Raw genomic sequence first — 11,518 nt, 5'->3', positions numbered from 1 at the left:
TGTAGCTGCTACGTGTTGCTAGGCTTCACCTGAGCTGGTCTGTTTGTGCTGTTGGAGCTTTTTTATTTTTTTATTTTTTCTGATGACATCATGTGACCAATAACGTGGTTGCTGAGGTTACTGTAGTAACAGACCGTCCATGAAGGCGGAGCTTATTAGCAGGTACCTGTGTGACAGCGATATCCAGGTTTTAAGACGAGTGGTCACTTTCTACGTGTTCCACCTCCCCGAGCGTGAAAACCTTTTGATCTTTTTAAGCACAAATAGAGGAGAATCCCAGCAGACATGTTTCTGCTGTTTTCTGGATGACATGATTGACAGGAAGTGACCAGCACTAAAGAAATGACAAGAGAATCTGTAAAAATCACTTTATTGATGGTTTTTATTTTTCACATTTAAGCTCTTCAGACACTTCTTGCAGTATCTGATGTAAACCTGCTGCTACTCAGGCTCCACCTGTGATGGCGGTGGCGTTAGCCGCAGGGCCGCTGTGGCCGCTCGTGGTTTATGGGGAAATAGTAGAAGGGCACCCGGTCAGGACAGGGGTGCCCTGGGGAGGGTACCGGCCGTGAGTCGGCGTCTTCAGCATCGGTGCAAAGATCGCAGCCTACAGTGAGGTTCCGATTCAGGCGGATCTTCAGCTGAAACCACAGCTCTCTGTCCTGGAGGAGAGACGGCACACTGAGCTACTGACAGCTGCTCCTCACCTCAGCACTCAAAGTTACACTCGTCTCTGTGGATCGAGGCAGCGGCTCGCATTGCAAAAAGACAACATGAAATTACACATTTTGGGACGTGAAGTCATGAAGTTCACACACAGAAGCATCGCGCTTGAAAAAAACATGTGACCGACGTCGACGCAGCTGGTCCTGAGTTTTCTAAAAGAAACTACGATGGGCCACGTTAAGAACATATTCATCATTTTGAGAACAAATTAAAAATTTGGAGATTAATGTGGAAATGTGCAGATTACATTTGTCATACTGCAAAATCAGTTTCAGGTACAATGATTTCTTTCAGCTCAAACACAGAGATGAAAGAAGAAGTGGAAGAGTTGGACACGTTTGTACGGACAGATGCCAGGTTATTGGTGGTTATCGGTGGTTACAGCCTCGTGCAAATCAAATCACTTTTCTTGTCACATCACATGTGCAGGTACATTGGTACAGCACATGAGTGAAATTCTTGTGTGCGAGCTTCACAAGCAACAGAGTTGTGCAAAATACAATAATGTAAACAAGCAAAATACAAGAATGGCTACATCTGAAACTAATAATATATGTACAATATATAATAGTATATGCTGTAATGGAGACTGATGATCGGTGTGTTTCAACAAGGCATTTTGTCAAACATGGCAGTTTGTCCTGAAACAACAACAGTAATCTCCACATTTCAGCTCCTGACTGCAGCACAGGACGAGCAGCAGATGGAAAAATGCTGAAGCGAGCATTTGAGAAGCATGAAAGCAGTTTGCAATTAGCAAAGGTGCAGTGCAGGAGCTAACAGTGAGCCAAAGAGTGGACATGAGTGTAAACAACGTGTCATCAGGGTAAAGGGGTTTCTCGCCCAGCTCGTTAATAAGAACGGACTGAAACAGGCCCCAAAGTTGGATGAAGGTTTTGTTTTAATCAGAGTCCGCAGTAAACTGTTTTATGCACAGCAGACACTCGGCCCAGCGTTAGCGCTGGACGTTTGCTGATTGGACTGTAAATGTAATAAAAGTTACATCAGCTGGTTTACCGACCAAAATCTGTAAAATGACCATTTTCCACGATTATCTGAAAGACTGTTAGTGTTTCAGTGACTGTGAAAGCATTAACACTGAGGCTTTAAAATGCAAATCAAATGGGTGACATCACATGCTTTATGCCCTCATCTTTCAGATTTTGGTCTAAGTGGCTCTGATTTCCCCAAAGTTCTTCAGAAACTCCTGCAGTCTCACATAGAGAAAACCAGATGCGGTGAAATCTTACATCAAACACAGCAGCGACTCTAAACTCGAAATTCCAGCAAAGACAGTCGTGCAGTCAAGAACGCAATAAATTATTTGTCTGTTCTGCATCTGTAAACACTCCTGCTTGAACATGTGATTGGGTCTAACGTGTTTATGAGGTGACTGTATGAAATATGAAAGGCTTTCAAAATAACTGGCACCATCTCAGCTGTGATCCTGGCTGCACACTGTGTATAAAACACAAGCTCTCCTTGGTGGAGGGCAGGCTGCAAATGATATTTGTTGGAAGGAAAGATCTGAACTGAGCAGCATGATCCAGATCTGACCAGTTTCACTCAAACTTTAATGGATGGAGGCCTTGTGGTGTCAGCCAGAGCGCAAACTAAGAGAACTCGCGGTCAGCGGCTGGAGGAACTCTGAGGACACGACCAACCTCACGAGCCGTCTGATTGGTGGTAGCTGTGTTTGTGAGAGTTGTGATTGTTGGTAACCATCTAACACCGGGGAGAGCTTACAGAGTGAATTCTTCTCCCACGCTCAGATCAACCACAGAGCCTCTTTGTGTTTGGAGCTTTTTGATGTCATCATGTGACCACAGAAGAAAACAGTGCTAGCTAAAGTGAAGTGAAGTTCAGCAGCAGAACGACATGTTCAGGAGAAATGATGGGAACCTCTCAGGAGCCAGAGATGGAGCCACAATGTGCTCAGCATAGCTTAGCATAAAAGCACAGCTGCCCAACCGGCCTGTCTGCATCAAACGTTTTCTCTAATCAGGTGAAAATAAATCCACCTGCACAGGGGGAGGAGCTTTCTATAATTCACCTGTTTAAATTGTATTAAGGCTTAAAGTTTGCATTATTAAGGCAGCTGTAGCTGCTAGCTGCAGCTAACTGGAGTCCCTGAACTGGACCTCTGGGCCGTGTTTGGAGCTCATGTATGAGGCAGATGATCAATAGAGGGTCAGCCACCACTAGGGCTTTCCTGGGACTCTGCACCGTTTGGTTTTAGAACTGAAGAACCTTGAAGAAGTCCAGACGTGTTTCTTTCCAAGTTCCTTAGACGACGATGACCTGGATGACTGTCACAGACACGTCTGCTGTGATCCATGTCAGGAGTTTGCAGCCGCAGCAGCAATAAAGGCTGATAAACAGAATCACTGTGTTTGCTTTGTTTCCTCGAGGTCTTTATGATCATAGCTCACAAGTGTTTGTGGTACTGCTTTGGTTTTACTGCTGTTCATTAATTTTATAATCCAGTCTTTGCTCGTAAATTACCACAAATCTGTTGTTCAAGCTCTGCTTTAAATCTGCGGTCTGTCGGAGTCATTGGTGATTTTAATTCCACACAGACTGAATTGATCAAAGCTCTGATCAGTGTTAGTGCTGTCAGGGTGCTAGGATTAGTGATGTGCGAATCATGAACGAATCGTTCAATACTCGAGAATCACTTTACTGACTCATGAATCATGATTCACAAGCCCAACTGACTCACTGACTCATCCCTGTTGCTGTTAGCAGCAATGTATCTTGCTTATAATTAAAATTTTGGAGAAAAACACAACATCCAGTATCGTAACAAAAAAATTTCTGCTCTGAACTGGAAGACAAAATCCTGAGTAGAAGCTCACATCAAGAAAATAGCTCCTCAGTTCACAGTAGCATCGCTCTGCTAACATGCTAACAGCACATTTGAGCTACTCACCCCCTCCCTCCTGTGCTGAATCATGGAGCGAACGAATCACTCACTCACCCCCGCCCCCTGGCTCACAGCTCAGTGGACATTTAGATGAGAAAATATATATTTAACACATTTAAGGAAAATACTAATAAAATAAAAATATATTAAAATAAAATAAAAATAAATAAATGTTTATTAAGCAATTTTGATAGAAAATTGCTTAATTTTAGAAATGTTTTTGCTCTTTTTTGCTCTATAAAATAGAATCATTCATCTTAGCAGTAGGATTTACATGAAAAGAGAAACAAATTAAGTTTGAGTGAAAATGTACATTTTTTGCACTCTCTGGTCGACTGACTCAGTGAATCAAATGACTCAAAAAATCCGATTCACTTTGGTGAGTGACTCATTAAAACTCGATTCAGTAAAAAGAATCAAATTTACCATCACTAGTTAGGATGCGAGACCTGGGATGAGCTGATATCCTCGTGTTGGTGTTGTTCCCAGACCATTATGAAAATGTTGTTCCAGGTTCAACATTGCAAGTGACCAATCACATTGTTGTGACGTTATTCTTCTGCGCGCCAAGCCATTCGTGCATTTATGAAATTCCAATGTTGCAAGGACAATATCAATTCTGCTTACTGTTTATTAAAGGGTTACGGTTAGGGTTAGGGTTAGGGTCAGGGTCCGTTGATCGGCGGACAGAGGCGGTTTCATGCAGCTTAAGTACAGTTTTTTGTTTTACGCCGGTTTTTCCCGAAGTCGCAAAAGTATGACGTCACAACATTCTGATTGGTCACTTGCAATGTTGATCCTGGAACAACATTTAGTATGATGATCTGGGAACAACACCAACACGAGGATATCAGATCAACCGCGAGACCTGGACTGTTAGTTTGTGCTGCAGAAACTGGAAAATATCGGACCAGGAGTGTTTGAATGTTTCAGTCAACAGCAAAGAAGAAGAAACGTGCTAACATGAGAAGCTGAAGCGGAGACAGTGCAGCACATTTACTCTGAGGGAAGAAACCGGCGCCATCGGACCTGCTCATCCGTGATGCACTGGATCTCCAGTTTGTCCCCCACGTGTGGAGCCAGGACGCTTTGCACCTCCTCCACCTAAACACACACACACACACACACACACACACACACACACACACACACACACACACACACACACACACACACACACACACACACACACACACACACACACGTATTTATATCCTTGTGGGGACATCTCATTGATATAATCAGGGGTGCACATAAGTGGTTCGCAGGTGCGCATTCGCTGTCAAAATAAAAGACCCAACACGATGAAGTTGCAATGTGCGTTTGCGTACATAAGATTTTCTGGAGGAGGACAGACATTTGTTTAGAACAAATGGTGAAGAAGCTCCTTTTAGCAATTACTCTGGTGTTCCTCCACCTCCAAAGAAATGTCAGGAGGAGCCCGAACTGCAAAAGAAGCACGTATTCTCGGAAAAGTGGTTGCAGGAGGTGAGCTGGCTTAAAACGATCACCATGATGAGCCTCCACGTGATAATTTTAGACTTCTAGTTTAAATAACACATGGATAATATTTCAAAGCCGACCTGCTAATTTCCACTTCTGTGGTTTTATTGATGGCTTTGCATGATTCTGTGTTCAGAATAATCCTACTTTAGCTCATACTGGGCTTCACTTCATATGAAACGAGATATGTCGGCTCCTCCCCCTTAAAGTCAGCTGTTATTCTGATTGGCTGCTCCTCGTAAGCAGCATATTTGGACAGCAGGTGGGTGACACAGTCTGCAGCCTGAGCTTTAACTGATGAGCTCATTATCAGAAACTTTGGTTTAATCTGAACCTCTAACCGTGGAACAGGAGCTGTAAGACCCGAGAACAGCTTTAAGGTGTTTCTGACAAATGATCAGCAGAGTTAATAAAAGGTTCCGGTTTTTTAACCTTTTAGAAAAAGTCGGAAGTTGAGTTTGGCTCATGAGAGGCTTGAAAAACCCTTCCCCAGGTCAGAGTTGGATTTGTCGACTGTTACCTTGTAGGGTCGCTCACAGGACGGAGTGATGCCGGCGTCCTCCAGCAGGCTGCAGACACAAATAAAACATCACTGTTCGTTTCAGAGCTCACCTGAGCAGCTGTGTGGCGTAACTGGCGTTTCCACGGCGCACAGATGGGAACGTGAGGATCGACCTCGGGGTCTCAGTTTGAAGAAGAGCTGAACTCACCTGTGGATGTCGAACCGTGCTCGCAGTTTGACGCAGACCTGGAAGTATCTGAGCGGAGAGTTCATTCCTTCCACGCACGCCGCGCTCGCTCCGTGTTTCCTCCACTCGTCCCTCCTGACGCACAGAAACACGCTTTAGGAAGAGAATCACAACCCGAGTGAGTTTACAGGGTCACGTTCTGCTTCCCCTCATTTCCTAAACCCTTTTACTCACCTCCCTGTACCTTCATTTCCTCAAGATGTCATTTGCTTCCTTTCCTTCTTTATCCTTCCTTTCTTTTCCTCTCTCTTGTCCCCTTATTTCCTCATTTCCTCCTCTAACCTTTGTACACCATAATTTTTCTTCCTTTTCTATAACCCTAATTCCTTCCTTTATTTCTTTGGTTCTCCCCTAATTTCCTTCCTCACACTTACTCTTTACTTCCTTCACTCTCACTCTCTCTCTAGGCACATTTTTCCTGCCTTTAACAAACCTTTCCTTGCCACCCCCCTTGTTTCCTTCCTTAACCTCCTACGACCTGGCGTCCACATATGTGGACATCACATTTTGGGTTGTCTAGACCAAAATACTAAATTTTGCATGGGCCTGATGTCCACTTACGGGGACGTTATACTGCCGCTGTTCTATCGAAATTTAAAGCGAAGTGGATCTCATTTTCCCAGAAACAAAGTCACGTTTGTTTTTACATTCTTTCTTCTTCTTTTGTCCCTCGCTGGTGCTCGGCGGGGAGGTTGTCCACAAAGCCACTACGTCGCTGTGGGTGCCTTCCAGGCCTTGTGGTCTCTTGCTTTCACCTTTGCTTGCTCGAGGGTTAGACGTCGTTGTTTAAGGTCATCTTCAATTTGCTTGATGACGTCTTCTTGGGCGCATCACGCTTGACTCTCCAGACGGCGGAGAGTCTGCTGCATCAAAAGGCGATATGACAGGCGACGGTTGCTCATGCGGCACATGTGGCCAAACCATTGCAGACGTCGCTTCCTAATCAGCTCTTCCACTGACGGCTGCTGGTGACGTTGACTACGTATCACGCTGTTGCTGAGATGATCACGGACGCTCGGAGAATCTGACTCAAACAGCGCATCTGGAAGAGGTCGTGTTTGAGGATGACCCAGGTCTCCGACCCATAGAGAAGAATGGGCAACACCAGTGTACGGTACAGGCGGATTTTGGTGGTGAGGGTGACGTTTGTCTTCTTCCAGACGCACCATCGGAGGGAGGCGAAAGCCGCTGCCGTTTGACCAATTCTTGAATCTATTTCCGCTCTTGATGCCACTTTCTTTTCTTGGACCAGAGAGCCGAGGTATTTGAATTCCCGCACTTGTTCGATTTGCACACCTTTGAGATGCACGGTGGCTGGCGACCCGGCAGTAGTAAGGACTTTGGTGTTGAGACCATGTGGTTGAGCAAATTGGGTGATGTCGTGTAGAATATGTGTAGCCTCTGCATCATTTTCCGCAAAGATGGCGCTGTCATCTGCTAACAGCAAGTCGGTTGCAGATTGGTCATCAGCATACTGGACTCCACAGCGGCCGTTGCAGGTCCTGCCCATGATTGGATCGATCACAATATTGAAAACATTTCACAAAGAGAAATTAAAAATGCATGCCATGAAAGAGTTCAGGTCTTTTTGTTTGTGACCTCCTCTTTTCCTTGAACTGCCTGCTTTCATTTCTCATCTTATTTCCTCACATGAATGATTGTTTCCTTTCCTTCCTGAAGTCTTGAGACTAACAACTAAAAGCTCAAACTGACAATGGATGTGTTTGCAGAGGTCATAGATTGAGTTAAAAGTAGGCTCGTATTTCTGATAGACTGTCATATAATGAGATGTTAGAGGCGTCGCCCCCTGCTGGACATTGTGTGTCGATGAAGGTGAGTACCAGAAGTGGAAGTTGGACTTGAATCTCACAAATGACGGCCAGAGTTCAGTCAGCTCCGCCTTCAGCTCCTGAAAAACAAGAACGTCAGTGTTTGATGATCACTGCAACAGGAGCCTCCTGATGCATTTGCATTTATAGAGGCAGAGTCTATCCGGTCTCTAAGTGATGAATCCTGCCTCTGGGTTTTTCACATGTTTTAATGCTTTGTATCTTGTTCCGTTTAATCTGAACCAGGCCCTAAAAACAGTCAGTGATCACTGTCGGCCTCTGTGCATGTTTTCCCATTTAAGTTATTTCCACGTTTGTTTGGAAAGAAATGAGGGCTTCCTGAAGACCTTTGCACAGTGCTGCATAACCAGGACTCACCTGGACGTCAGAGGGGAACATCGGCCAGCAGTCGCAGCGGTTCTTAGCGTGGAGGGGCCTGCAGGCACAAACGCAAACAGCCAATGAAATCAACAGGACAACCCAGGATCAATAACACTGATCAGTCTGAACACTGGGAGTAATCTCAGCTGCTGCAGCAGGGTGGGGTTACCAAAGGCCGTGGATGGTCCAGTTGTTGACGGTTGGAGGAATCCTGCAGAGACTCACGTTGTTCAGAGACTGAGGGACAGACAGCATGTTAGACACCACAGAAGAAGAACTCGCCACCTTCCTGCCTTCTTTTTCCCTACCCTCTCCATTCCTACTCTCTTATGGCTCGTTTCCTTTTCAGCCTCATTTCTTTTACTTTGCCTCTTCCTGGTTTCCCTTCTTAAAGGACACAAACACGTCATTGTTTAAAGGATATTTTCAGTGTGTGTATTTATGTCTTTAGCTCTTCTTAAATTTGACCGCTGCAGATGTTTCAGAAGTCGCAGCTTTTACTGTGAAGGGGAACACCACCATTTCCTGATGCACAGCCCAATGCTCACCTGACAAAACGTGCCCGGCCATTGCAGCGTGAACATGAGGCACTTCCAGGTGCAGAAATTGTGGTTGTCCAGGTCACCGTGGCCATATTTGTAGTCCTCCCAGAGTCCTTCCTGTGTCACAATGATGCCAGGCAACAGGAACAGAATAGCAGGACTCAGGCTGACCAGCAGGGGCAGCAGTGAGCGGTGCATCTCCTCCAGACTGCAACACAAAACAGAGCTGAAGTAGAAATGTATTTTCCAATTACTCTCCTGAGACCAACTATGCCCTACACCGCTGCTTCCACTGGAATCAGGTGGTGCTGATCATCATCCGTGTGAGCGGCAAAAGCAGAGGATTTGGCAGCTTAAGGAGGCGAGACTGTTGCTCCATCAGTCTGGGAACCGTTTCTGCAGCGAGAGATTATTCACAAGCAGGAAACTCACCTCGAAGTCAAAGCATCAAAACCACAAGCTCCTTCTCAGACTGTGAGTTAGCAGGTGAAAGGTTAAAGTTCACAGCAGTGTAATTAGTGAGGCTGTTTGGGAGGTTTGCAGCACGGCTTAAGTTTGCAAAGCTGCTGAAGAAAACACAAGACTTCAGGATCAGACCAGACCGGAGGCGATCGCTCTCCCTCCTGCAGCACTTTACCAAACATCACGGCGCTGTCTCCTTACCTGTGTGTGGTGATGGAGGCTCTGAGGTGGAGCTGGGCGGCTGCAGCTGCTGCACTGAGCAGCTCTGACAGTTTCACTCAGATATTTCTCAAAAAGCAAGAAGTGAAACTCAGCTCAGTGTTTCTGAGATTAAACAAGCTCTGAGTGCTCAGGGGAAGCACGGGCTGTGCTTCACTTCCCTCCACCTGACAGAGGTGGAGCAGTTTAAACCCTGGGTGGCTGTACAGCCTCCGAGGACTTCTGCTTTCACTCAGCAGGTCTTCATGTTCCTGCTGCCTCTCACTGTAACCCTCGACTCGCCTCATGTTTCTGTTTAGCTTTGGAGGCCAGGTCACCCTCCATCATGCAACACAGATGTTTCTATTCTCTTCTAATGTACTCGAGTACATTCATGACAATCAGAATTTAGATTAAGGATCATTTGTATTCTCATGCACTCATATTATATTTAGCTGTGCATTAAAATAGGTGCTAGCAACGTGGTGCTGCTTCTTACTTCCTTACTCTGAGTACATTTCACACTCGGTACTTTTTCACCTCTACTTGAGTAAAGAAGTTGAATGAGTACTTCAGGTTATACTGGAGTATTTTTAACACAAGTATCTGTAATTAAGTAGAAGTACAGATCCCTCTGCCATGAGATCCCATGAGTGATGGAAGCAGGTCAGCCGAGCCGGCTGCAGGACTCGGCACGGCGGCCTGAGAGGAAGGCTCCCTTCTGTGTGCTCGGCCTCATCAGACTCTTCTTACTGAGTGCCTTTTAGCCCAGAGTCGTTCCCTCTGTTTGTCCTGGTAATTCAATTTAGTTTTATTTACACGGCGCCAAATTACAACAGTCACCTCAAAGTGCTTTATATTGGAAGATAGACCCTACAATAATACATACAGAGAAACCCAGCAGCCAGATGATCACCTGGGAAGGAAAAACTCCCTTTTAACAGGAAGAAACCTCCGGCAGAACCAGGCTCAGGGAGGGGCGGGGCCATCAGCTGTGATTGGTTGGGGTGAGAGAAGGAAGACAGGATAAAGACATGCTGTGGAAGAGAGACAGAGATAATTAAATGCAGAGAGGTCTGTTAACACATAGTGAGTGAAGAAGAAACACCCAGTGCATCATGGGAATCCCCGGCAGCCTACGTCTATTGCAGCATAACTAAGGGAGGATTCAGGGTCACCTGGTCCAGCCCTAACTATATGCTTTAGCAAAAAGGAAAGTTTGAAGCCTAATCTTGAAAGTAGAGATAGTGTCTGTCTCCTGAATCCAAACTGGAAGCTGGTTCCACAGAAGAGGGGCCTGAAAACTGAAGGCTCTGCCTCCCATTCTACTTTTAAATACTCTAGGAACAACAAGTAGGCCTGCAGAGCGAGAGCGAAGTGCTCTAATAGGGTGATATGGTACTACAAGGTCATTAAGATAAGATGGGGCCTGATTATTTAAGACCTTGTATGTGAGTTCACGTCTGAACGTTTTTGTCTTAAGGGACACGTTAATAGATTCCTCTTGACATCTGGACCATAAGAGCATGACTTTCAGATGCTGTAGATAGTTTATTTTGTAGGTCTGACACTTCCTCTTTTCTCCTCCACTTCCTTTTTTGTGTTTCAACTAAAACAATGTTCTTTGTTACTGACAGAAAAAAGAGCGTAAAGGAAGCTGTGACGCACAGACACACTGCTTCATCCCTTGAAGCCTTTAATGTTTGAATGATTCATGAGAGAAAAACAGAGTTCCACAAAGTGGGAGAAATGTTGCTCAAGAGCACTTAAGCATTACGCCAAAGCCCGACTGCTTGGGTGGCTCAAGACTTTTGCACAATGCAAAGCTGCAGTGTCGTGTTTACTTCCTGCCGAGCGCAGACAGTTTGGCCTCTGCAGCAGATCGTAGTTTGGCAGCGTGTCAGAAACACTGAGACTCTGTGTGTGTGTGTGTGTGCGCATGTCCTTGTGAGGTTGAAGAGAGGCAGCACAGCTCGACATGAATCACCTCGTGGTAACTACAGCTCTTCTTTTTCTTCTTTTTCTCACACTTCTGTGTGTGTGTGTGTGTGTGTGTGTGCGTGTGTGTGTGAAGCTTCGGCATATCTAATGTGAGTTAGACGAGCTGAAGGGCAGACAGCGCGCAGGGCGCCGCGATCAGGCCTGACCTTTGGATCAGCAGCTCAGGTTTACTCCGTCTGCATTATCAGTTTTTAACGATAG

General features: G+C 45.5%; 2 protein-coding genes across 4 annotated transcripts in view; one reads left to right on the top strand and one right to left on the bottom strand.

Annotated features, from left to right (window-relative positions):
* Positions 1 to 354: 354 nt before the first annotated feature.
* rnaset2l (ribonuclease T2, like) lies at positions 355 to 9,465 on the bottom strand. Of its 3 annotated transcripts, none has more exons than XM_026191716.2 (9): positions 9,320 to 9,465; positions 8,663 to 8,864; positions 8,284 to 8,351; positions 8,112 to 8,169; positions 7,746 to 7,813; positions 5,866 to 5,979; positions 5,676 to 5,724; positions 4,682 to 4,756; positions 355 to 662 (listed from the first exon to the last, which is right to left on the bottom strand). In XM_026191716.2, the coding sequence occupies exons 2-9, from the start codon at positions 8,852 to 8,854 to the stop codon at positions 474 to 476; spliced, it is 813 nt and encodes a 270-aa protein (XP_026047501.1). In that variant the 5' UTR covers positions 8,855 to 8,864; positions 9,320 to 9,465; the 3' UTR covers positions 355 to 473. The 3 variants fall into 3 exon arrangements, with proteins under 3 accessions (XP_026047501.1, XP_080145301.1, XP_080145302.1); XM_080289175.1 differs by having other exon boundaries at positions 4,653 to 4,756; positions 9,320 to 9,454; XM_080289176.1 differs by having other exon boundaries at positions 501 to 662; positions 4,616 to 4,756; positions 9,320 to 9,454.
* Positions 9,466 to 11,134: 1,669 nt separating this feature from the next.
* The window catches only part of cox7a1 (cytochrome c oxidase subunit 7A1), a 13,890-nt gene continuing 13,506 nt past the window's right edge, over positions 11,135 to 11,518 (top strand). Inside the window, exon 1 of the mRNA XM_026193566.2 lies at positions 11,135 to 11,309. Coding sequence (XP_026049351.1) covers positions 11,295 to 11,309 — 15 coding nt within the window. The 5' untranslated portion in view covers positions 11,135 to 11,294. The remainder of the gene's footprint in view (positions 11,310 to 11,518) is intronic.

This window comes from Astatotilapia calliptera, chromosome 14, assembly GCF_964374335.1.
Source record: "Astatotilapia calliptera chromosome 14, fAstCal68.1, whole genome shotgun sequence".
NCBI classification, from domain to species: domain Eukaryota; kingdom Metazoa; phylum Chordata; class Actinopteri; order Cichliformes; family Cichlidae; genus Astatotilapia; species Astatotilapia calliptera.
Note: the sequence above shows the minus strand (reverse complement) of the source record. Positions and strands in the feature narration are given on the sequence as shown.